The sequence below is a fragment of the Lathyrus oleraceus genome, chromosome 5 (genome assembly GCF_024323335.1).
Source record: "Lathyrus oleraceus cultivar Zhongwan6 chromosome 5, CAAS_Psat_ZW6_1.0, whole genome shotgun sequence".
Classification (NCBI taxonomy): domain Eukaryota; kingdom Viridiplantae; phylum Streptophyta; class Magnoliopsida; order Fabales; family Fabaceae; genus Lathyrus; species Lathyrus oleraceus.
The window spans coordinates 407120391-407147450 of record NC_066583.1 but is presented as its reverse complement, the minus strand read 5'-3'; the positions used below and the strand labels follow the sequence as shown (position 1 = coordinate 407147450).

At 42.3% G+C, this 27060-nt stretch overlaps 1 protein-coding gene across 1 annotated transcript; it reads right to left on the bottom strand.

Annotated features, from left to right (window-relative positions):
• Positions 1 to 21744: 21744 nt before the first annotated feature.
• On the bottom strand, positions 21745 to 24703 carry LOC127081070 (uncharacterized). The gene is made up of 3 exons (XM_051021358.1): positions 23447 to 24703; positions 22061 to 23404; positions 21745 to 21819 (listed from the first exon to the last, which is right to left on the bottom strand). Exons 1-3 carry the CDS (start codon positions 24701 to 24703, stop codon positions 21745 to 21747), a joined length of 2676 nt encoding a protein of 891 aa, XP_050877315.1.
• Positions 24704 to 27060: the final 2357 nt, after the last annotated feature.

Below are 27060 nucleotides of genomic sequence, written 5' to 3'. Positions count from 1 at the left end.
CGTACCGCCATAACAGAGAATAAGAATCTTAAACAAATAAAAAATGAAGATGCAGGATATGCAAGTTATGAATTTATATGAATGTATATGTATATCGTTATGCTGACAAAACGATCACAAAGGATACAAAGGTGCCGCAAAGAAATTGAAACACCAGTACAATCCTCGATCAATCCACAAAATGGAGACAACTGCCGGAGATCAGAGAAACCAACATCCCGAAGGGATCAACCCTAGCTGAGGACGGTGGAAATCTGCTGAGGATAGAACATCCAATCTGTGGGGAATTTTAGGTCAACACCATAAAAATGGGAGACAACCCTACACAGAAAATGATCAAACAAAAACTGCTCAGGAACCAGGAGGAAACTCTGAATGGGAGAAAAGATAAATGGCGATTGCTAGGGACACCAAAACGATCTACTAGGGAAAGATCAAACATCTCTGATGACGATCCACCTACTGAGGAAATACGAACTCCACTAGGGAAGGCTGAAACTCTGTTGGGGACAAGGACGCACCGCAGGGTATCTGAATCAACCAACTCGGCTGGGGATAAACAAGCTCTACCGGGGATCAAACACTCCACCGAGGAACTGACGTCTAGGGATACCACAAGGGTTAACTGCTCGGGGAACCTCTGATTCTTCACATTTAAGGACTTGTTATCCATTGAAATGCTGTTGATATTCTTTTTACTTGCTTTGGAAAAATTCTTGCTTTTATATATTAAAGAAAAATTGATTTTGATTTAAAAATTTAGTTTCAAAATGATCATAATAAAATTTAAAACTATTGGCTGACGTAAATAAGAGTAGAAACAATTGGATAAAAGCTCAACTTTATTTAATAGAATGGTAGTTTGTAAATGACAAGATTCCATAGATCATACAAAGTTGAAGATGGTAATTTACATGGAAAAGGGTTACATTGAATACAAATGATCCTTAATCCCTCTACCAAATCTTGATATCCACTGTGCTCTTGACCGCTGCTGGGATGATGAGCTGACGTCAACCCTTGTGCTCAAACAAGTCTTCAATACACCAAAGACCACCAGAATGCAGTTACTTGCCATAATCCCTAATTTTTGCATAAGTTTCCCCAAGGTGGGTGTTTACTGTGGAAATTGGTAAACAACCGCTGGTCCTCCCTAGGCTTTAAAACAAAGGGTTACTTGCAGGATCGACCAGTTGATCCTAGGACACGTGCTAGTGCAAGTGAGGCTTGTCCAACTCGATAGAATGACTTTGTGGGGAACGGCTCCTGACAAAGTGTCGAACAAGCGTAGGGTTTTTCCACACGAACGGTTTAGATAATGTTATCGCCTATAGGTGACTTGTGACTGACAGCGCTATAACATTCAAAAAAGGTATACAACAAACACGCTTTTGGTAAATTCTATTATCGTAATAGAATCAGTGTCGACAGCGTAAACAACATCGTAAAATGATAACTCAAAAGTAAATGAAATTAAGATAAAATGTTCAACGGGAATAATTGAAAAGTAAGGAAGTTGCATTGTAATAAATGTGGTGATTCACGTACATAACACTCTAAAAAAACTCTTGCTTCCTCGCGCTGGGAATGGGATGTTTTCTTACAAGTGATTTTTAGTACCAAGTGAACACCCTGAACTTCTCGTGGGATATTCTATTTATACTAATACTAAAGGAACTGCTCATAAGCTACAACTCCTAGAAACTAGCAGATGTTATGTCACACGATCTGCATAACCGTCGCACCCACGTCTTGCTAACTGCTCTAGATTCTGGCGCTCTTATTCTTCTTGTAACTGCTGGTTATTTTAAATTTCAAATTTCTCCCGCCCAGACGTTCGTGCGATGCTGTCTTTTTCACATTTGGCTCTAATTCTTTTAAGTCCTAAACTTCACGTTGGTCGACAAAAATGGCTTGTCGACCAGGTCAACTTCTCTTGTCGGCTTCATCCTTTGACTTGTGTTTTTTCCTACTCTTGCTTGCCTCCCACACCTCTTCATCCTTTTATGGGGTATAACCCCCAAATTCTCAGGACTCCTTCATTAATTATGCTTTAAGCATACCTTAGAGATTTTTTGTGGTAACAAAATGCCCCCCAGAGATGCCATTGTCGACTGTCGAAGTTGGTGAGATGATGGCATGTCTGCAATGTAGATTTACCCCTTGCTGTTTCCACTTCTACTTAGTGGGACCTCTGTTTACCCCACGTTGATGATGTCATGCAATCATGGCGGACGTTTTCTTTTCCCCTCGAGACGCACAAAATCACGTCTACATCATTTCGCGTCTTTATGACTGAAACGTGTTTGTCTTTTCGCTTGCCCTCTCTCCACTACGTGTCTGTAGGCGTGGGAACGTGGGCATACGTGTCGAAAATGGAAGTCCAATCGCTCACTCTTCTCTGCTCAGGTTTTAAGCTCTATAAAATCCTCATTCTTTCTTCTTCTTCTTTTTTTTCACCCCCTTGCTTCAGCATTCACTTGTCTTCTGCTTTTTTGTGAAAACTCTTATACTCCACAACAAAAAAATCTATTGTTCTCTCCATGGCAAGCTCTAACAAACCTTCTGCTCAAAAAAATCTTCCCTCTTCCCTGCCAGTTACATTTCTGAACCTATGATCTCCGCTCAACAACCCTTCTCCCTTCGCTACGTCGACAGGAACTTTAGGACCGCTCCTCCTAGAAATTGTCCTAAGTTTTGCGTTTGGATGGACCGATTGGAATCAGAAAAAATCGACCACTGGCAAAGAACAGGCATCTATACCCTTTTACAAATTTCCCGTTGTGGCCCTCCCTAGTCTTGTGGCATGTTATTATCTGCCTTTCAATTCTGGGAGAGTTCGACCAACTCCTTCCATACTAAGTGTGGCATGATCACGCCGACACTTCTAGACATTGCTGCCATCACTGGCTTGAAACCGACTGGCAAAGTCTTCGACTACGAAGCTGTAGCGCCAATTTCCTTGAGGTTCGACGTTGGTGACTCTCGCAAGCCAACTTACAACAACTTTATTAATCATCATGCCACCTCTGCAGGCCCTGTGACCGACGAGGAACATGTGGCTTTCTTGACCCTTTGGCTGTCCCGCTTTGTCTTCTGCTCTAGATCTATGCAGGTAGCCTAACACTTTGCTCTTCTGGCAACCCAACTGCACAAGAGCGTGACGTTGCTTTGGGCCAACTGATATTAGCTTCTCTCTATGAGTCTCTATCTGAGGTTCTCTGCCAGATTAGGCTCTTCGACCCTGAGAACTCCAGAAAGAAAAATGTGTTGGTCCATGGTCCTTTCTGGTTTCTGCAATTGTGGCTCAATGCCATTTTCTCCGAAGATGTAGCCCCCTATGGAATAAGGAGGGTTACGCATCCCCCAGAGGAACGACATCTTATCTGGAAGTCGTTGATCCCCCTGACGCCTATCAACAAAAACTTCTCGGACCTTCAGGTGTTTCGACTTCTATTCAACATCATGTTGACTCGTGTCGATTTCCTACCCTCTATGGCCCCGTTCAGCCGTCGCACTAAGGGTCCTGAGTGGCTCAACAGACCTTTCCCTCCGACTGACGGGGAACACAGAGATGAATCCTTTCTCATTTGGAGGCATTTTCTGGTTCCTCGATTCCTGTCGGTTGAGACTTCCAGCAACAATCCTGGTTTAGTGGCTTATCAGCCTAACCTTGTGGCTAGGCAATTTGGCCTTTGCCAATTCACTCCCAAGCCTTTATTCTCTTCCCAAGAATTTCTTGCCAATATCCTCTATGGTCAACCTTAGAGCGAGATCGAAGAGGAACTGAAGACCATTTGGAAAAACCGACCACGTCTCCCTTCTCTTCCTTTTCGACCAGCCTACTACTGTACCAAAGAATTTCATGATTGGTGGAAGTCGTATTTTACTCTTTACGTTGGCGCTCCTGATGCCAAACTATGTGAATTAACTGAGGCTTTTGTTTGTTTGCAGGCGAAGTCGACCAAGTGTAAGGCTCTTCATGTCAAACAAATTCGTGCTTTCCAGAATTATTTCCAAGTTGTGTATCGACCAGATAATCTTCGTAGGACCATTTGGGAGGCTGCGGTCGAACTAAAAGCGAAAGTAACCGACCAACTTTCAAAACTCAAAATCTCTGGTTACGTGAAAGACAAATATCTTTACGCCCTTCACTTCGGAAAACTCAAATTCCCCCCTCTGCCATCTAGCCCTTTGGCTTTGGCCTTTGGTCATTTGGTTCCCGTGTGGTTCTATTGCCCCATTTCATACGTACAGGACGCCTCTAAAAAAAAGAAAGCCGACAGATGGTCCCAACAAAGTATTATCTGCCTGAATACTCAGGGCCGCTTCATATTGATCCTCAATATGTTAGCGTGTTCAAAACATGCAACTTGGTAACACTTCTCTGGAAATTTTAACACTCCCTTTTAGCTGAATCTCTTCACTTACTTGTGTTTCTTTCGTTTATTTGCAGCGTTCCCTCTATATCCTACAGGTTCTGTATCTGCTAACCAAAACACTCCTTCGACACAAAAGGCTCAGGTTCGACTCTGACTGAATTACTATTTCCTTTGGTCTTTACTTTTATTCTCAGCCATTCTTTTCCCTTCTTGCAGGCTGCTCCTGAGGAATCTTCTGACGACGATGGGCGCCCCATTGCTCAGGTTTTGAGGAAACCTAGTTCGTCTGTATGCCCCTATCTGAAGCATTCCTAGTGACTTGTGACTTCCTAGAAGAAATACTACGTGTTTTCTAATATCTCACTTATGTGCAAGGTCAAACACGTCCGACAGAACCTCATGTCTCTTCTGCCTCCAAAAAATCCAAGAAACACAAACGCTATGCTCCCGCGGGCTCTGAGGTATTTCTTGTCGGCTTGTCCGCTCTTTTGGCTAGACTATCTGATTATAACCTCTCTTCGTGTCTCCAGCACACCTCCCATCATAAATCCAAAAGCCACCATGGCCACAAGAGGAAGAAACGTGTATCGCCTTCCAAGAGTGGCGAAAACAAAAAGAAGAGGCACCATACAATGCCTCCTTCAGAGGCTCCTATTGAAGATGCCGACACCCTTGTGGTTGACATTTCCCTCCTTCATACAGTCCCTGCTCCAGCCGTGGGAGCTTCACCGTCGACTGATCTCCCCCCCGCTACTGCCTTGGGGAACACAAATCAGGATGCAGTCTCTCCTGCATCAACACAGGTATTTACCCATTTTCCTATTTATTTCTTTGGATTCCTGTATTTCTCTTACATTTTCTTTCTGCAGGCTGCTGCCTCTACTGAGCCGACTTAACTTGTTGCCGACTACACTCCCGCGTCACCGGTTTCTTCTCCAGCTAGCCCATTTCAATCTGTCGACACCGCTGGTGAGTCCATTGAATTTCCTCTCCAGATTAGTGACAGTGACTCTGACTCAGTCAGTAGTCCTGCGACGCATCCGGACTCCAGTTCGACTAGTTCCGATTCAAGTCTCTCTTCAGCTTCCTTGCAGGATCTACGGGGGCCAGTAGGTGTCGACACCATCAAACAACAATCTTGTCAAACTACTCCTTTGTCGACTGCTTCTCCCCCTCCTCAGATTACTTCTCCGTCAACAGCTTATCCTTCGACTTTCCCGAGGCTAACGATCAAGCCTTCTGCTTTAGAAGCAATTGCCAGGCTCCGCAATCTGGTGAAATCGTGTGATGTTTCTTCATACTCTGAGCAATTCCATTCTGGAAAAATGGGCTCTGAGGCGACGAAGACTAAGGCTCTCATGGACAAAATTCGCATTCACGCCTTGAATCCTGATCTTCCTTTCATGCTCATGCATGAGCCTTTTGTAGGTCCAGAGATCCTGAGGGTGCTTGCCCAACTAAAGGGTCTCCAACTCTCTAATTATGCCAAGCGCGCAATGGCGGCTCTCGAACCAATTCTGGTGCCTATGCTGCGCCATATTGACAATGTTCGGGACATTGAACCCCAGATTGCTACTACTGAGGCCTTCGTGAAGGAGAAATGGGAGTTGGTGACGCATGCCGACACGGAGGTCACCAATATGTTGGGGGCTATGGAGGAACGGGAGAAGGAATTCACTTCCAAACAAGCACGGGCCACTAAACTACGTCAACAAATCGATGCCCTTCGGCGTCCAATTGCCACTTTGGATAGTGAGTTGGAATCAATTGTTAAGGAGGAGTCATGCTTTGTCGACGAAGTGCTAAAACCTGCTCAGGCCACTGTGGAGCAAACTACCAGTGATGCCTTAGCGTTCGGTGAAGAGCTCATGGCCGTCGAAGGAAAGCTTGAAGAGCTCAAAGCCCATGCCGACACCTTAGAGACTGCGTCCTTGCATTTTAATTTTGAGCGTAAGTCTTTCCAATCTAAGTTCGGCCAGCTTTGACCGTTTCTATTGATTGTACAAGTTTTTTGTAATATTTAAACAATGGCTTCTTGCCACATTAATGTTATCTTTCTTACTTTTAGCATTGTATATTTATTTTCTATGCCTTTGCAGCTGGTTTCTAACATAGTTATCTCCAACCTTATTCTTTCGACAGTTTTTTAGTCTACCAAAATTTTGACCTCTTGAAGGAGAGGCCTATATTTTTTCAAGTACTTTCCGTTCACTCTTAAAATCCGCCTGTCGGGTGCCAATTCTTAGACCTCGTAGGCGTTGTTAGAAAAGGCTTGCAAAACCTTGAACGGTCCCTCCCAATTAGGGGACCATTTACCCAAAACTCTATCATTTCTGTCCATAGGCAGGATCACCCTCCAAACTAGATCGTCGACATCAAACACTTTCTCCCTCACCCTTTTATTGTAGGCTCGAACGACTTTCTCTTTCTGTCTTTGTAGGGAGTCCAATGCTAGCATTCTTTCTTCATCTGCGTCGACTAATTCGTTTGTCATCATACTCAAGTAATCTTCAGAAGGTATTTCATACTGCCTTTGGGTTCTGACCGCCTGGACCTGAATCTCTACTGGCAATACTGCGTCATGCCCATAAGACATTCGAAATGGGGTTGTTCCAGTTGCTTCTTTTGGTGACGTTCGACATGCCCACAAAGCTTGGTCCAACGTCTTATGCCAATTTCTTAGCTTCTTTCCTATGTGTTTCTTTAATTTGATTCTTATGCCAATAGCAGCCTCGACTTGTCCATTCTCCTGTGCGTAATATGAGGTAGAGGTTATTAATTTGATTCCCATTTCTTTGCAAAATCTTGCACTTTTCGACCAATGAAAACTGACCCCTGGGCGGTTGTAATAGTTTATGGGATGCCAAACCTGCAGACGATGTAACTCTGGACAAAGTCTATTACAACCTCTTGGTCCACATTTGTCAATGCTACGACTTCAACCCATTTCGTGAAATAGTCGATACCGACTAGCACATACCTTTGTTGTTTTGACGAGGCTCGCTTTATTTCTCCTATAACGTCCAGAGCCCATCCTCGAAATGGCTAGGGCTTCACAATTGTATGCAGCTCGCTTGCAGGCACATGCTGTGTGCCCCCATGCAACTGACATTCTTGACATCCTTTAGAAAATTCAATGCAATCTTTCAGCATTGAAGGCCAACAAACTCCTGAGCGCATCAAGATCCATTTCATCTTCACACCAGCTTGATGTGCCCCACACGCCCCGCTATGTATGCTCGACACAACCACGTATGCCTCACTTTCTCCCAGGGATTTTAATAATACTCCTTCGACTGTCTTTTTGAATAACTCTCATTTACCAAGACGTAGCTAAGGGCTTTATATTTTATCTTTCGATTTGTCGACCCCACGGGATTACGTAAGTAATCGACTAGCGGTTTACGCCAGTCGCTTTCCCCCTCGTCGTCGACAACCAGAATTTCAAAATGATTTTTATCTATGGCTTCCAACTTCACGATCGCCAAATCTGACGGTGACAACACTGTCGCTCGTACTTTCTCTCTTACTTGGACTTCTTCATCCCGGTCTTTCGACGCTTTTTACCCTGAGGCCTCCTGCGCCAAATCGTTTGCTCTTTGGTTTTCTTGCCGTGGTATGTGTTGGAGATTGACTTGCTCAAACCTCTTGAGTAGTCTGATGGTGACCACAAAGTACATGATCAGATTTTCTTTAACATACCTATACTCTTTTGATGCTTGTTTAATCACTAACCCCGAATCTCCCATAATTTCGACATTCCTTGCCCCCAGGTCTCGCAGTAGTTCAAGTCCAGTGATCAGTGACTCATATTCTGCTTCATTATTGGTGCATACCCCTTAGAGTTTGTATTTGAACTCTGCTGGAATTCCATTTGGAGAAATTATGACTCCTCTTATCCCAGATCCATGCTTATGTCTTGACCTGTCGAAGTATAGCCTCCATGGTGCTAGATCAACGTAATTCTGCGTCATTTCGACCATTTAATGGTCGACAAGAAAATCCGCTACCACCTGCCCTTTCATCGCTTTCAAGGGCACGTATGTCAGGGAGTACTTTGTCAGCGCTAGAGCCCATTTTCCAATTCGACTATGCAAAATTGGTTTAGATAACATGTGTTTAATAATATCAAAGTGGGAAGATACGTACACATCAACAGGCTTGATATATTGCTTTAATTTTATACAAGAGAAATACAGGCATAAACATAGTTTTTCCATATCACTATACCTAGTTTCAGGGTCATTAAGCATTCGACTAAGGTAATACACAGGTCTTTTGACACATTTTTCATCCTCTTGGACTAACATACTCCCTATAGTCGATTCTGAGGCTGCAACATACAGTCTCATTGGCCTATGCCTAACATGAGGGGCCAGTACTGGAGGCCTAGTCAAATACTCTTTGATTTTGTCAAAAGCCTCTTGGTGTTCATCCTGCCACTTGAAATCCTCGTTCTTTAGTCGAAGTAGTGGGGAGAATGCTTTTGTTTTGCCACTTAGATTCAATATAAATATTCTAAGAAAATTTATTTTTCCTAGGAAAGATTGCAACTCCTTTTTGGTCGACGGAGGCTTGACGTCCATAATAGCTTTTGTTTTGCTTTGGTTTACTTCAATACCCTTTTTATGCACCACAAAACCAAGGAAGTCACCCGCCTGCACACAAAAAGCGCACTTTAATGGATTCATTTTTAATCCACATTTCATTATCCTCAGAAAGGCTTTTCGAAGATGTTCGACGTGAGTACGTTGACCATCGGATTGTATCACAATATCATCAATGTAGACTTGCATGAAATCTTCAATGAAATCATGGAACATTGAGTTCATTACCCTCTGGTATGTTGCCCCAGAATTTTTCAAACCGAATGGCATGACAACCCAGTCATATGTCCCCAGGGCTCCTGTACATTGAAACGCCGTCTTCGGCACGTCTTCTTCTGCAATCAAAATTTGGTTATATCCAACATAACCATCCAACATGCTTAAATATTCAAAACCAGCGGCCGAATCGACCAACATTTCAGCCACGGGCATGGCATATTCATCTTTTGGGGTGGCAGCATTTAGATCCCTAAAATCAATACATACTCTTAAAGACCCATTTTTCTTTATGACTGGCATAATATTGGCCAATCATTCGACATACCTTGCAGTTTGAATAATCTTGCTTTTCAGGAGTCTTTCTACTTTTGTTTTTATCTTTGCCATGATCTCTGGGGCGAAACGCCTGGGCGTCTACTTCACTGCCTTTCTTCTAGCTTTTATTGGCAGCTTTAATTCAACCAAATCTCTACTTAAACCAGGAATTTCGTTATAATCCCAAGCAAAACAGTCTTTAAATTCTTTAAGTATGGATATCACCTCAGAATTTAGTTCTTTGTCGATGTTGGCACTTATATATGTTGCCCTTTTCTCGCCATTCTCGCCAAGGTCGACTTCTTCCAAGGGGTCTTTTGGTCGGATTTTCTCTGGTGCCTTGGGGTCTTTTTCAAACCCTAAAGGTTCATTGTCATAAATGCAATCCAGACGCTGCATATCGATGTTCCTTTTGGCCAAAGATGGCTTGTCTGGGAGTTCTGGCCCAACGGCCATATGCCCTTCTTTATTCAACACACAGGCTTCAGCAACCATATTTTCTTCAGCCTCTAAAGCCGACTTTATTTTGTTCTCGGCAATGTATGCCGAAATCATTCGTAGAGCTTCTAACTCAAACATCATCATTGACGTCCCCCCAGCCTGTCGGCCGGATACCTGTATAGGGTGGATCATCTAGGCGTTCCACATCCCAAATGAAGCCGTGAGTCTCATGTAGAGTTAGAGAGACGAAGGCTTCACTTATATTAGCATATACATCCTCAGCTGGGAAGCAGGGAGAGATATTGGCCAACTTTCTTTCAAACTCCTTATTGCCGACATTATTCACGTCGGCCATAAAGTACCCTTGGTCGGCTTCGATATTTTCGGCCACCCCATCTCCTCTCCAAATCACCAGCCTTTGGTGTGCTGAAGATGGTACAGCTCCAAAGCCATGTAGCCACTCCCTGCCAAATAACAAGTTGTAACTTGGCTTAGCATCTATCACCATGAATAGTGTTGGCCTGGTTACTGAACCCACTGTGACATTCACCATAATCACTCCCATGGTGCTTTTCGTCTTTCTTCCGTAGTCTGACAAAACCACGTTATTAGATCTGATGTCGGTATCATACTTACTAATCATCCTCAAAATATGGTGCGACATGATGTTAACTGTAGCACCACAATCGACCAGAACTTTGTTGACCGTTATGCCTTCCACTTTTGCCCCTTTCAGTAGTGGTTTCAAATGATTTTTCATGTTCATCGTTGGCCTTTCGAACACTGCCTCTTAGCTTTCAGCAGAGCCATCGTTCAACACAAAATAACATCTTGGTTGGTGCAAAGCCATTTCTTCAGCGTCAGCATTGTCCACCGACCCTTCGACTTCAGTCACACACTTGTATTCTTGTGGTAACATCGACACCACGTTGACCAGGATGTCGAGACTTGCTTCAGATTCTGAATTGAAATCATCAATCACTTCTTTAGAACACCTTTCAGTTGGTTGACGGACGTATTCCCTTATTCGTTCCTTCGCGGCTGTGTCGACTTTCACAACAATTTTCTTCCCCTCCTTCGCCTCGCTGGTCATGCCTCTTGCAGCTTCTCTTTCGGTCTGTTTACGCCTCTAAAAACGTCTCCATTGAGTCCTCGACATGGGGTTCTTTCCCCAATAGTTTTCAGAGATATAAGTCCTCTTTTCAGACATAAATTCACGCCTGTAGTTAATTGCTAGACCTCCTCTAGCAGCAGCAGCAACCCCCTGTGGGGTGTCTTGTTTGCTCCAGCATGTTGGCTTCATCATTGTCGCACCTCGAAAAAATGGGGATACTACTTCAAAGCGAAGCGCGATCGCACGCTCGCAATGATGGACTGAACAGAGTCGCCACCGAACTTTATTTATTCCTAAAAAGGAAAGGGGAAATATCGATAAAACCCAGGACAAAAGAAAGGATAAGATATGGTCATTCGCAACCAATATCAGGGTTCGGGAGTCGATTACGCAAGGGGAAGGTATTAGCACCCCTCACGTCCGTTGTACTCAACGGGAACCATTAGGTCAGTTGTGTGCGTTAATGTTAGTTTGAAATGTTAGGCTTTTCAAATTATTAGGTGGGAAAGAAAGAGTAAAAGAGAGGAAAATGTTTTTGGATTTTTTAACGAAGGACTAAACCTAAGTTTTTTATTAGTGGGCCTGACAAGATTTAAAAATCCTGCTCCTACGTATCTCAAAAGAGAAATCAAGGCTTACGTAGTTCTGGGTAGAAAAATCTTTGTTTGTTGGTCGATTTTAGCGAAAGCTACTTTGTGTCAAATCGACGAAAACATTGTTGGACTACCCAAAACAGGTGGAAAAACATTGCCTTGCATTGTTTTGAAACAAAGTACCTTTCATTTGAGAAAAGGTTTGAAGGGTTAATCGCACGACGGCGAGAAAAGAAATTGATTGGTTTGATGTGTTTTGAATAATGGCGAGAACTTGGATGAGCGAGATATACATCTCGAATCCTAGCCTCAGGAGTGCATGGTATACACCATGTTCCATTTCCATATTTATTGAAAGAGGTTAAGATAGGAATTAGGTATTTTGAAGTTTGAAAGACGAGTACTTGTGACCTACAAGCTCTTACAGCTTGGGTCTAATACTCGGGACTACGTCTGGACATTCCACCCAGGCAGTCTGTTTCTTCCCAATATTGCTTAAGGAAATGATTCGAATAATTACGAATGTTTTGGAGGGAAGACGAATATTTATGACTTACAAGCTCTTACAGCTTGAGCCTAATATTCGGGATTACGACTGGATATTCCCTCCAGGTAATCTTTTTCTTCCAACTTTATTAAGAAGAGGTTTTGAATCTTGGAGTGTGAAAGAGAAGACGAATATTTATGGCTTGCAAGCTCTTACAGCTTGAGCCTAATATTCGGGATTATGACTGGATATTCCCTCCAGGATAATCTTTTTCTTCATGTTTTATTTAGAAAAATGATTTGAATATTTGAGTGTTAAAGAGAAGACGAATATTAACGGCTTGCAAGCTCTTACAGCTTGAGCCTAATATTCGGGATTACGACTGGACATTCCATCCAGGTAATCTTTTTCTTCCAACTTTATTAAGAAAATGGTTTAGATATTCATAACTATTTTGGAGAGAAGACGAAGATTTATGGCTTACAAGCTCTTACAGCTTGAGCCTAATATTCGGGATTACGACTGGACATTCCATCCAGGTAATCTTTTTCTTCACGTTTTATTTAGAAAATGATTTGAATATTAAATTAAAACAATTAAAGTACCGAGGTTTGAAATTATTGGAAGTTAAGTTGATGTTGCTTAAGAGCTCATTGTAAGAAGGCCCAAGAGTAAGACATGTGAAGAAAATAAATACAACAAGTTATATATACAAAACACTCGAAAATTAAATCAAAAAAAGGTAAAATCGGGATTTTGCACGGATGGAAATTGAGGGACACACAAAACCTAAATAATGTGCCCAAAGCCGGTTTGCGCATGTTGACAATGATCGAAATGTCATATGCGATTAATCGAAACGCGGCGAAATGCTATCGATATATCAATAAAAATAAATCATGGATAAACAACATGGAAATGGTTGAATCCATAAATTAAAATCGATGTTTAACAAATAAAAATAAAATAGCGGCGAAAGAATAAAAGCTAAAGTTGAAAAGTGAGAACAAAATGAAATAAAAAAATAAAATAATAAAAGAAGAATATATATATAAGATATAAATGATTAAAAATAAAATAACATTAGAAAAAATGAAATGGTAAAAATAATAAAATAAATAGAAAGTTAGAAAAAAAAGGAAGAAACAAACTGGAAAATAAATGAATAACACACAGCAGGATCGAACTCAAGAAGCTGGGAAAGCAAACCCTAAGTATTACCGCTCGACCAGCCCTATCACCTTGTGATACCCTTGCGTCCAATAGTATGTGTTTTATAAAGTGACACTGAGATAAAATAAAATAAATTCTACAGCAAACAGTAGCAGAAACAACCATTGCGGTCATCGTTACCAACTCAATCTTCAGGAATACCAAAGTACAACAATGAACACATAACCTCATACCAGTAAACATAAATCTCAAATAAAAGAAAAGAGAGGAAAAAAACAATTAAAGGGCATAATGAACAATCAAAATTTCCAAATAAACATACTGTCAAGACTACAAATGTCATCAAGATAAACCGCAAATGAAGACAATGTTAAAGGAAGGCACTCAGAATATTACCAAAGGTTGAGCGCTCCTCTTGATGTCGGATAGTTGGTGCGAACAGTTGGAGCTTACGCCAGTAGTCGTGGTCGAGCTGAAGTGTGGAGTATGGAGGGTTATTTTTCTATGTGAACAGTGTTGGAGAGACAGAGATTTCGAAAATGTCTTTATCCTCTCCTTTGTTCTCTCTTTGAATGGTAGCCGCTCCTCCTCTAGAAATTAGGGTTTTTCAGCTCTCTTCTCCTTTTCTGAATGGTAGCCGCTCACCTTCTCTTGTAAATGTTTTACCGGTTCCGGTTTGTCTATAAGCAAATATACAGACATTGTAGCCATCCAGCACAGAGATTACCATCGATGATGCATCAGCAAAAACATTAACTTGATCATCTTTTGGTGTATAAACCCTGTCAAATCTGAATGTTTTTTAGCAGAACTGCCAATTGTCAAAATTCCAAGGCATCCATCCTTTGCCGCATCAAAATCCACAACTGTTGTACATCCAGCTGACATTTCAACCTTATTCAATGGTCGACAACGGCGGAAAACCCTAATGTTCCCTTTAGATTTAAATCCCAATATCAAGACCAAATTATAGAACATGATTGAGACTCCTTTTGTGTTTCCCTTGAATTATCTATTAAAATCCATGCAAATAAAGGATGACCGAACTTGATTCTGACGATAACCATGCTTGGTCCCTCTTGAAAAACTCACATGATAATGATTCTCCCTTAAAACATGGTAAACCACTGGAATCTTCTTGAATCAAATAATGTTCATAAAAGCTTTTCATGACTAATATTTTTGACCACATACTCTAATCCAAGCACACTAATCCTCAAATTCCTTGATTACCACCGACGCGGAATGCGCCCACGCATCTAAACATGTTGACGGTAAAACCTCGCCTTGAATGCGCACAACACGACAAGGTGCACCCATAACAGAAAAGGAGACCACTTGATGCTCATGAAAAAGGAGTACCATATTAGAGGAACAAAATCATGAGGAACAAATAATGAATGAACTAATTATATGAATATCAGGGTCAAAATCGGGGTGTGACAGTTGCCCCTATTTAAGCATCCTCCACCAGAAGAAAATGAAACAACACTTTTTCATTGGATCGCAGTGGGGGATGGTTAAATATCTTGGAGACCCAGATTTTGAACCTGAAAAATGAAAATGGTATGATATGATATGCATGGATGCATGATTCTTTATTTTTTTGAATTTATCTGTTAGGGACACAGTGAATCCTTAACAGGGCATGCTACTAGACAGACCAAATCTGTGGGGAATGCTGATGGTCCACAGGGAGACAGACAAATGGTAAAAGCCCACCCGCTGGGGAAAACAATCCTGCTGGAGAATCAGACACACATTAGAGAGTACTCAAAGTGAAACTCGATGAACGACACTTAGAATACAAGAGATTTCGGCAGTAAGTTCACACATGACTTACTAAAACCGAATAAGAAAAAATTTCTACAACAGGTTCATACATGACCTGATAACACTGAAACAATCATAGAGAAAGATTCTTCTAAACAGGTTCATACATGACCTGGTAACACTGAAATAAACATAGAGAAAGATTCTTCAAAATAGGTTCATACATGACCTGGTAATACTGGAAAGAAAACTCAACAACAGGTTCATACATGACCTGACAATGTTGGGGAATATCAAGAATTTCTGACAACAGGTTCAGACATGACCTAACAAACTCAGTAAAGTTCAAAAAGAGTATATCAACAGGTTCATACATGACCTGATGACAAACTTGAATACTTTGAGAAAATTTCCACAACAAGTTCATACATGACTTGCCGACACTGGAATAAAAGGTTCAGCCACAGGTTCATACATGACCTGACAATGCTGGAGAATATCAAGAAGTTTTGACAGCAGGTTCAGACATGACCTAACGAACTCAGAAAAATCCAAAAAGAGTATATCAACAGGTTCATACATGACCTGATGACAAACTTGAATACCTTGAGAAAATTTCCACAACAAGTTCATACATGACTTGATGACATTGGAATAATCAAAGAAAAAGATTCTTCCAAAACAGGTTCATACATGACCTAGTAGTATTGGAATAAAGGCTTAACAGCAACGGGTTCATACATGACCTCACAATGCTGGGGCAATCAAAGAATTTTCTGACAGCAGGTTCAGACATGACCTGACAAACTCAGAAAAATTCGAAAAGAGTATATCAACAGGTTCATACATGACCAGATGACAAACTTGAACCTTTTGAGAAAACTTCCACAACAAGTTCATACATGACTTGACAACATTGGAACAAAAAGCTCAGCAACAGGTTCATACATGACCTGGTAGAACTGAAATAAAAGTTGAACAACAGGTTCATACATGACCTGACAAAACAGGAACGTTCAAAGAATTTTCAATAACAGGTTCATACATGACCTGACAACACTTGACTATTCAAAGAATTTTCAACAGTAGGTTCATACATGACCTGAGAATATTGGAAAACATACAAAGCAAGTTTCATCAATGGGTTCATACATGACCTGACATCACTTGGAAAAAAAATCAAAGGGAGTTTTACCAATAGGTTCATACATGACCTGAGAATATTGGAAAAACCCAAAGAAAACTTCAACAACAAATTCATACATGACCTGCTGATATTGGAAAACATACAAAGGAACATCATTGGAGTTTTCTAACACGAAGACCTCCAAGCTTTTGGGAATTCCTCAAAATGATAAGTCATACATGACTTTCACGGAACCATCAGGAAAGACAGGGTAATTAAACTTTCTGTACGTGCCAACAACAATTGGACTTTGAAAATGACTGCGAAAACCGGGTGTTGGTTTAAGGGCACCAAAGACAAACCGGAATTAGAGGTCAAAGGATATAGGATCAACAACAAGACCTAGGTCAATGCAAAATGAGCACGAAGTACATTTCGGCTATGCATGATTTGGATTTTGCTTATATGCGTGATGTATGGATGATCATGAAATGCAAATGCTGACAATATACAAATTGGAAATTAGGGAAAGCTTTATGGAGGTACTGAATCCTCAACACCAATAACTCAACCGAAGGAGTGAGTAAATGCATCAAAGGAGGATCTATCAAGCTGAACAGTTACAACTGGCCCAATAATCCTTCCAGAGAATGATAAATTTGTGCTCTCTGGAGATAGATGTTGATCATCCAAGGGGAGTCTTGCAACTTGAGACTTGCGGGGAAAGACGAAAGATTTCCTTTTAATATTTCCACATGTCAAAGCAAAATTGTGTTTCTCAATATGTTGAAAAAATCTTTTTTTTTGAGTTCAAAATTTCATTATTAACAAATAAATGACATTTTGCATAACAAAGAAAATCAGAGAAAAACAACAAATGATAGAATTTGATGGGCAAACTTGTATTTATTCAAGAATGGTAGCACGCAAATGGCGTAGCCCCATGGAATGTTACAAATTTGAAAATGGCAATAGGGAAAGGTTTACATTGAATCGCAATGACTACTACTATCCCTAATAACAATGACTCCACGAGACCTCGCTTCTGAAGGGAGTAACTAGGTTGATCTTCCATTTTTAGCTCTTCTGTGTTGATCAGTGACAACCGATGCAGTCTATGCCTTTTGTCCCTAACTTTTGCCTGGATCGCCCTTTCGGGTTTTCAATCCACCGGGACGCTCTTTTTTGCATAAGTCGCCCTTTTAGGTTTTCGACTTAACGAGCTACCATTTTTTTTATCCCTAACTTTTGCCTGGACCGCCCTTTCGGGTTTTCAGTCCACCGGGATTTGTTAGGCATAATATCTTTTGACTGCATCAGAGTTCACAGGGTGACTGAGCTCTTCGCCATCCATAGTTGTGAGAAATAGAGCACCTCCAGAGTATGCTCTCTTTACAACGTATGGCCCTTCATAGTTGGGAGTCCACTTCCCACGTGAATCTTTGTGTACTGGCAAGATCTTCTTGAGCACGAGATCTCCTTCCTTGAACTCTCGAGGACGGACCTTTTTGTCAAATGCCTTCTTGATTCGTTGTTGGTACATTTGTCCATGGCACAGAGCGGTCATCCGCTTCTCATCAATGAGGTTGAGTTGATCATAATTGTTCTGGATCCATTCAGCTTCGTCTAGCTTGGCTTCCATCAATATTCTCGTTGAAGGTATCTCTACTTCGACTGGGAGAACTGCGTCCATTCCATACACTAAGGAGAATGGGGTTGCCCCTGTTGAAGTGCGGACTGAGGTCCGGTATCCATGCAAAGCAAAGGGTAGCATCTCGTGCCAATCCTTATAAGTTTTCACCATCTTTTGCAGGATCTTCTTGATATTTTTGTTGGCAGCTTCAACAGCACCGTTCATATTTGGACGGTAGGGAGAAGAATTATGGTGGTCAATCTTGAAACTCTCACATAATTCTGTCATTGTCTTATTGTTCAAGTTTGAACCGTTGTCGATGATGATCTTGCTTGGGATTCCATAGCGACAGATAATCTCTTTCTTGATAAAGCGAGCAACCACATGTCTCGTCACATTGGTGTAGGAAGCAGCCTCTACCCATTTAGTAAAGTAATCAATGGCAACCAGGATGAAGCGGTGACCATTGGAAGCCTTAGGTTCTATAGCACCAATCATGTCGATGCCCCACATTGAAAAAGGCCAAGGTGATGTCAAAACATTCAGCAGTGTTGGCGGTACATGCACCTTATCAGCATAAATTTGGCATTTATGACATTTTCTAGCATAGCTGAAACAATCAGATTCCATGGTCAACCAGTAATAGCCAGCTCTCAAAATCTTCTTCGCCATGGCATGTCCATTAGCATGGGTTCCAAAGGATCCTTCATGAATCTCCTTAATTAACATGTTTGCTTCGTGTCTATCCACGCATCTGAGTAGAACCATGTCATGGTTTCTCTTGTAAAGCACGTCATTGCTCAAAAAGAATTTGGACGATAACCTCCTTAGAGTTTTCTTATCCAACAATGTAGCGTCTTCTGGATACTCTTGACTTAGAAGATATCGCTTGATATCATGAAACCATGGTTTACCATCAGTTTCTTCTTCAATCAGCTGACAGTAAGCAGGCTCATCTCTTCGTTCGATTCGAATAAGCGGAGCTTCATTATGGAATCTGACTTGGTACATTGATGCTAATGTTGCCAAAGCGTCAGCCACTTGATTTTCTACCCTTGGGATGTGATGGAAAGTGATATCGTCGAAGTATTCTATCATCTTCACAACATGAGCGCGATACGGGATCAGCTTCGCATCGCGAGTTTCCCATTCTCCTTTGACTTGATAGATCACCAAGGCTGAATCTCCATACACCTCAAGGATCTTGATTCGGAGATCAATTGCAGCTTCAAGACCAAGGATACAAGCTTCATATTCTGCGACATTATTCGTACAATCAAAGCTCAACCTTGCTGTGAAAGGGGTAAAGCCACCATTTGGATTCATCAAAACAGCTCCCACACCATGACCACTGTAATTGGAGGAACCATCGAATGCGAGCTTCCATCGAGATCCTGGTTCTGGTCCTTCCTCTGGGTCTGGGATCTCACAATCCTTTATCACCATTATATCCTCATCGGGGAAATCAAACTTCAATAGCTGATAGTCTTCGACTGGTTGGTGAGCAAGATACTCTACTAACACACTTCCCTTAATTGCCTTCTGGGTTACGTACTGGATGTCGTACTCGGACAAAAGCATCTTCCAACGGGCAAGTCTTCCCGTTAAGCCAGGTTTCTCAAAGATGTATTTTATTGGATCCATCTTCGAGATCAACAAAGTAGTATGGCAAATCATGTACTGCCTCAAACGACGAGCGGCCCATGCTAGCGCACAACAGGTTTTCTCCAAAAGTGAATATCGACTTTCACAATCGGTAAACTTTTTACTCAGATAGTAAATAGCATGTTCTTTCCGACCAGTTTCGTCATGTTGCCCCAACACGCATCCCATTGACCCTTCAAGCACAATCATATACATGATTAATGGCTTTCCTGGGACAGGTGGAATCAAAATAGGAGGCTCTTGCAAGTATTGGCGAATCTTCTCAAAAGCATTTTGACAATCAGAATTCCATTCAACAGCTTGATCCTTTCGAAGCAACTTGAAGATAGGCTCACACGTGGCCGTCATGTGCGAGATAAACCTTGAGATGTAATTCAAACGTCCAAGGGAACCTCTGACTTCTCGCTCGGTGTGTGGAGCAGGCATTTCTTGTATAGCTCGGACCTTGTCAGGGTCCACCTCAATTCCTCCTTGACTAACGATGAAACCAAGCAACTTCCCTGAACGGACACCAAATGTGCATTTTGCAGGGTTTAATCATAATCTAAATTTTCTGAGGCGTTCAAAAAGCTTCTTCAGATGGCTCATATGATCTTCTTCATTCTGAGATTTAGCGATCATGTCGTCAACATAGACCTCTATCTCCTTGTGCATCATATCATGGAAAAGAGTGACCATAGCTCTTTGGTAAGTTGCCCCAGCGTTTTTGAGACCGAAAGGCATTACCTTGTAGCAAAAAGTCCCCCAAGGGGTGATAAAAGTGGTCTTCTCCATGTCATCTGGAGCCATCTTGATTTGATTGTATCCCGAAAAACCGTCCATAAAGGAGAAGACAGCAAATCTTGCAGTGTTATCTACTAGAGTATCAATGTGTGGTAGAGGGAAATCGTCCTTTCGACTAGCTCTGTTCAGATCCCTATAGTCAACACACATCCTCACCTTGCCATCCTTTTTAGGCACAGGTACAATGTTAGCTACCCATTGTGGGTACTTCGCCACTGCGAGAAAACCAACGTCAAATTGTCGTTTGACTTCTTCACGAATCTTCAGAGCCATATCTGGTCTTGTTCTTCGGAGTTTTTGTTTTACTGGCGGGCATTCTGGCTGAAGCGGGAGCTTGTGCTCAACGATGTCGGTGTCTAGACCTGGCATATCCTGGTATGACCACGCAAACACATCCACATATTCTTGTAGCAGCTTAACTAATCTCTCCTTGATGCTTGCTTCAAGCGTGGTACCGACTTTGACTTCTTTCTTCTCTTCCTCTGTGCCAAGGTTGATTGTTTCCACCGGTTCTTCATGTGGCTGAAGGGCTTTGGACTCGTGCTCGAGCAGCCTTGCCAATTCGTCGGGGATGTAACAATCTTCTTCACCCTCTTCTTCGGCTTGGTAGATAGGGGAGTCAAAGTTATGAGAGGTAGTAAAGTCATTGGATTCAACGAGGTTATCGTTTATTCTGCATGTTTGAATGATTGATTTCTTTTAGAAAAGTAAAAATAAAAAATGCATAAATGAAAAGTTTTTTTTTTGTTTTTGAAAAGATTGCCATTTTCTTAAGAGAAAGCTGAGTAAATGAATAAGAATTTAACAAAATGTCTTTTATTCACTGATAATGATTATTTGAAAATGAAAAGGGGCCCTACAACATGATCCATTAGCCTTGGGCAGAGCTAAGGATTTGAAAGGAAAAAACAACAATTATTACTTTGACAAAGGAAAAATTTCGGGGATCTCAACCGCCTTCCAGTTGTTCAAAGTTGTCTCACACCGGTAAACCAAACATGGCTCATCTTCATTTGCGGTGCTGTCTTCAATTGCATTGACCTGATCTCCATGAATGAATCCTGTGCTAAGGAATACTTCCTGGATGCTTCGGATGTTGTCCTTTATAGGGACTTGGGCTCCTATCACAGCGGAAGGCACATATCCCAGACCAAAGCTATCATGCTTCTTACGAATATCAATAAGTTGACCCCAACCTTCAGGGTTTCCTCCTTCGATACTAGACTTTGCGCTTTTCAGAGAAGCGAAAGATGAACAAGCTTTCCCAACAGGGTCCTTCATTTCCACAAAAGTGGCATTGGCTATTTCAAGAGCTTGGAAAGAAGTTTCCAAAGCGTCCTCATCAGCCTCGATGTATCTGAAGGATGAAAGGTGACTGACCACAAAGTCCTCCTCTCCAAAAATGATGATTAATTGATTGTCCACTACAAACTTCATCTTTTGATGTAAAGTGGAGGTAACTGCCCCTGCAGCATGAATCCAGGGACGTCCCAGTAAGCAGCTATACGCTGGATTAATATCCATGACTTAGAAATTAATCGGGAATACGTGAGGGCCAATCAATATGGGCAATTCAACCTCTCCAATCACGGTTCTCCTGGAACCATCAAAAGCTTTCACTACCAAGGCACTAGGCTTCATAGCTGGTCCTTGATAAGATAACTTGGCGAGTGTTCTCTTTGGCATAACATTCAGAGAAGATCCAGTATCAACCAACACTCTAGCCAAAGCATCATCTTTGCATTTCACCGAGATATGGAGGGCACGGTTGTGATTTTGTCCATCCTCAGGTAATTCTTCTCCACTGAAGCTCAAAGTATTGCAAGCTGTGATATTTGCCACAACTCCATCAAATTGGTTAACTGTTATGCTTTGTGTTACATGAGCTTGAGCAAGAACCTTCAACAAAGCCTCCCTATGGGCTTGGGAGTTCAGTAGCAAGGACAGAATAGAGATCTTAGATGGTGTTTGATGCAACTGGTCCACAACCTTGTAGTCACTTTTCTTGATCAACTTCAAGAATTCAACAGCATCTTCGGATTGAACCACTTCGGGTTCTTTAGAGGGAGCTACAACTGTTGATTCCTTGGTCGGCCCTTGAGGAGTCACGTTGAATTCAGGCGTATAGATTCGACCACTACGGGTCATTCTGCTCATTCCTGCAATATTGGTGACGTCTTCACTTACAGCTTTTGTCACTTCAGCGTCTGAACTTCCATCAGCTACCTTGTCTACAGCGGTAATCTCATATTTCCAAGGTACAACCTTGGTGCTCTCGTAGGGAAAAGGCGCGGGCATACATATCTCGACAGGTGACGACTTACTGTTCACCGGGACCATTCCACCACTATAATATGGGATTTCAACTGGTTCAGGTAAATTGAAACAAGGTTCAATTACCAACACGTCTTCGTTCTTTGCAACACTGGAGACTTGAAGCACTCCTTTATCCATCAGATCTTGAATGTTGTCTCGTACCACCTGACATCCCTTTGGGTGTGTGGAATACTCTTCACAGTTGTCATGATCAATATTAACCAGGCCAGCTTCCACCAATCGGGCATGGAATGCCACCAAAGGAGTCTTTACATCCTCCACCTTCTCAACCGTAACACCAACAGAAGCGTCTTCAATGGCGTTGACTTCAGGATTTCCATGGGGAGGAAGGGGATTGTTCTTCACATTCGGTCCCATGTCCTTAAAAGACAAGATCTTGCTCTCAATTAGCTCACGAACCCTATGCTTCAGAGCGTAGCAGCCCTCTAGGTCATGCCCGGGGGCACCTTCATGAAAAGGGCAGTATGCATTAGGGTTGTACCATGGAGGAAGACGGTCAGGTGGAGGTCCCAAAGGTTTGGGAACCACCAACCCCTTTTGCAATAGGGAAGGATACAACTCAGTGTAGGACATTGGGATTGGATTGAAGGTCACCCTCTCCCCTTGTCTCCTATTTTGGTTCTGAGCATTCTGCCTCGGCGCTTGCGCTCTCGGTTGTTGATAAACAAGAGCTGCTGGTGTTTGTTGATAAGCTGGAGGAGCCGCAGCAAGTTGTTGAACTGGAGCTGGTCGATAAGCTGGAGGCGCTTGATAAGCCTGAGCAGGTTGTTAATTGAATGCGGGCGTCACGGCAGCCACGTATGGTTGCGGAGCATACTGGACAGGATACATGGGTTGCTGATAGGGAACTGGTTGTTGAACATATTGCTGAGGTGGGTACTGTTGTGGTCTCCTTCTTGGAGGAGCTCTTCCTTGACCAACAGTCACAACATTTGTTTCCCCTTCCTTCTTTCTAGGAAACCCTCCAGAGAACTTCTTTGGATTAGCATTTGAAGTTCCAGCTACAGCCGCCAGCTTGCCATTCCTTACACCATATTCAACACGAGCTCCTATAGCAACAAGCTCGGAGAATCCCAAGGAAGCACTTCCAACCATCTTCTCGTAGAACTGGGGTTGGACAGTGTCGATAAACAGTTCGGCCAATTCTTTCTCAGCAAGAGGTGGTTCAACCTGAGAAGCCAATTCCCTCCATCTTTGAGCATACTCCTTAAAGGACTCCTTATCATGTTGGAACATGCTCTGCAGCTGTCTTCTATCAGGCGCCATATCCATGTTATACTTGTAGTGTTTTATGAACGCATCTGACAGGTCTTGGAAACACCTGATCCTATTCTGATCCAGACTCAAATACCACCTGGAAGGAGCCCCACTCAAACTGTCTTGAAAGCAATGGATCATCAGCTTGTCATCCTCCACGTGTGCAGCCATTTTTCGGTAGTACATGATGAGATGGCTTTTCGAACAAGTATGCCCCTTGTATTTGTCGAAGTCTGGAGTTTTGAATTTGGCCGGAATCACCAAACCGGACACAAGGCACATTTCTTTGGCAGCAGATCCAAAGACGTGGTCACCCTCTAAATCCCGGAACTTCTTCTCAAGGAGCTGCATGTTCTCCTTTACCTCTCTGAAATCCTCAAACCTTACCTCGTCACCAGCAACAGTTGAGTCGACAGTCTGATACATGTGGTTTTGATCTTCATAATGAGGAACATGCCTAGCATAGGCGGTTGGTGGAACCACGGTATGGATGACTGGACGTGCCTCAGTGTGAACCGGTAATGGCACGGCTTGTTGGACAGATTGCCCCATGTCGTGCACCACCTCCGCTCGGGGGACGAAGTCATAAGGTAGCCCATATGGAGGAAGGGTTGAGGGTAACGTCCTTTGAGGTGGGACTTCCACTGCTGGGCCCGTGATCTCTGAAATCACGGTCGTCTGCGGAACCTCAAACCTGAAGGTTAAAGCTTGCAGCATCTCTCGCATCTGGGACATGCCTCCTTTGATTTCGTCTAGTTCAGCTCTAACTTGGGCGCTCTCTTGTTCTTGTTCAGCCATTCTCTGTCTTGCTCTGGCGCGAGTATTATACTGGTGTTGAAAATTCAGCATGAAACTGATGGAAGAAAGGGCGGAGTGAGACTCTTTTTTTTTTGAAAATGTATGAATGCATGTATGGATGCATTTGTTTGCAAAACTCTTAGTTATCTTTTTTATTTGTTCAAGCAATGTTAGAATATAAGAATAACATGTAATAATTGAGACCCAAAATGACAACTTTCATTAATTAAAATCAAATTCGAATACAAAGAGATTTAACTTCAAGTACACATGATTCGAATACAAAAAGATTTAAACACCAACAATTCAAATTCAAGTACAAGTAAACTTAAGTTCTATCTCAGCTCTTAAGATCGTAGCCAGATCTGTGGTGAGCTCATTCATCATCTTCTTGATAAACTTGACGAAGTTGAAAACTTGAGGAGGCGTGTTTTCTGGACACATACACCAATCCGCTTCCTGGAGTTTTTCTGGGAGTTCCAACATGTTGAGGTTAACAAACCTAGCCAAGTTGCGGAACTTGCCATTCCATTCAACATAGAGCTCTTGGAGTTCCTTGATGACCTTTTGATCTTCATCTAAGGTTGCTCTAGCTTCTCTGTACAACCTCTTCCAGTACACACAATCATTCTTCAGGAGTAAGTAGGCTGCATCACCCTCTTGGCTCTCCAAAACTGCGAACCTCCTTGTAGCTTCTTCCAACTGGTACCTGAGATGGTGACAGTTTCTTTCAGCTTCTTCCTTTTGAAGGATCTCGCGAGACAACTTTTCCTCACACTTCTTCAGAGCGTTCCTCAAGTCACGGATCTGTGCCTCAAAGTCGAGCTTAATTTCTTTCTTATCCATAAGAGATTTATCCAACAGTCTCCCTAACTCACAGATCCTATACTCAGCTTTCTTGAGCTCTTCCTTCCTGGTTCGGATCACTGATGTGGAACCCAATAGGATATGATCAAGATCATCTTTCTGGTCTTCCAATAGCCTAGCTCTCTTGTTGCTATCCTCAAGTTCTTGGGCTTTTCCTTTACGTTCCTCTTTCAAATTCTGATTTTCCAAGATAACTCGGTTCATCTAAATTCGTAATTCGGCATTCTCCACTTCGAGCTCCTTAACCTTAGTAACGAGTTTCTCCATGTCCTCAGGGAGTATGGGCTCGGGCTCAGGAGTTTTAGGAAAAGCTGGAGCCTTTAAGATATATGGCAACTGGATTTTCTCAACTCTTTCTTTCACCCATTGCGTGTAAGGTTCTTTGGCAAGAATGTTTCTCTTTCCAAACTCTTTACCCATTCTTACAACCTTTAACCAAGCCTTTCGTACTGCTCTTACATTAGGATTGCTTGCTTGGATGTCAGAGAGCACAAATGGCTGTAAGTCCTTTGCGTCAGGAGGACCATCCATGGAGTAACCGTGTTGTAATCGAGATAACATAGGGTTATAGTTGATGCAACCCTTGGTACCCAACAACGGTACATTAGGAAATTCCCTACAGCTGACTATAATGTCTGGGGTTTCCTACTCTCGGATATACCATCTGATGGACCTTGCGGTGAGAGAAACTAATTTCTGGGGAGACTTAAGTTCTTTTGCCACAAAAGGACCTTCTTCGGGCATGTGTTGCATGAACCAAGTGTAAAGCAACGGAGCACAACACAACAACACTCCACCCCTCTTTTCATGTCGAGCGTGAAGGGCGTAGTAAACATCAGCTAAGAGAAATGGTACTGGATTGCCAGAGAGAAAGACTTCTATGGCCACTTGATCCACAAATTTTTCAACATTTGGGAAGAGCACAATCCCATGGATCAATAAAGCCACCACAACATATAATGCATTCCAGTTTCCACTTTTCTTGAACTTTAGAGCTAAATCCTCCAAAAACATCGCGGCAAAACCTTTGCAACCCCCTTTTTCAGCCCAATTGTCTCGAACAGTCGGGACATTGATACTTAGGGCCGAAGCTATCTTCTTTGGGCCCATATCTTCTTCGAGCTTTGGGAACGGATTAAAATCTTTCAACTTGAGTCCCACGATCCTCTCAACTTCTTCCAAAGTAGGAGCTAGCTGGAAATCAGCGAATGTGAAACAACGCAGAGGTGGATCATAATATTGTGCCAGAGAGCCGATAATTCCATAGTCAACTTTCTTATTTAGAAGGCTCAAAATTTTCCCATAGCTTTTTCCAAACTCATCACGTCTGCTGAGAGACAAATCAGAGATCAAACCCTTCAGACTGTCCAACTTAGGTTCCTTGTACTTAAGCGTGAAAGTGTGTCTTATTGAAGTTGTCATTTTCAAGTCCTCAATTCCTGAAACAAATAAGAGACAACTAAGAGCTTGCTTTTTTATGATGCTGATGC

Excerpts from the sequence above, each read along its gene's own strand:
- LOC127081070 (XM_051021358.1), bottom strand. The coding sequence starts at position 24,703 with ATGGCTGAACAAGAACAAGAGAGCGCCCAAGTTAGAGCTGAACTAGAC. Across the intron at positions 23,405-23,446 it reads AGTATGCTCCGCAACCATAC|GCTTATCAAGCGCCTCCAGC; the intron begins GTGGCTGCCGTG and ends CAACCTGCTCAG. Across the intron at positions 21,820-22,060 it reads ACCGTGCCCTCCATATCTCG|CGTATAGCTGCTTACTGGGA; the intron begins GTGAAATGCAAA and ends ATATTAATCCAG.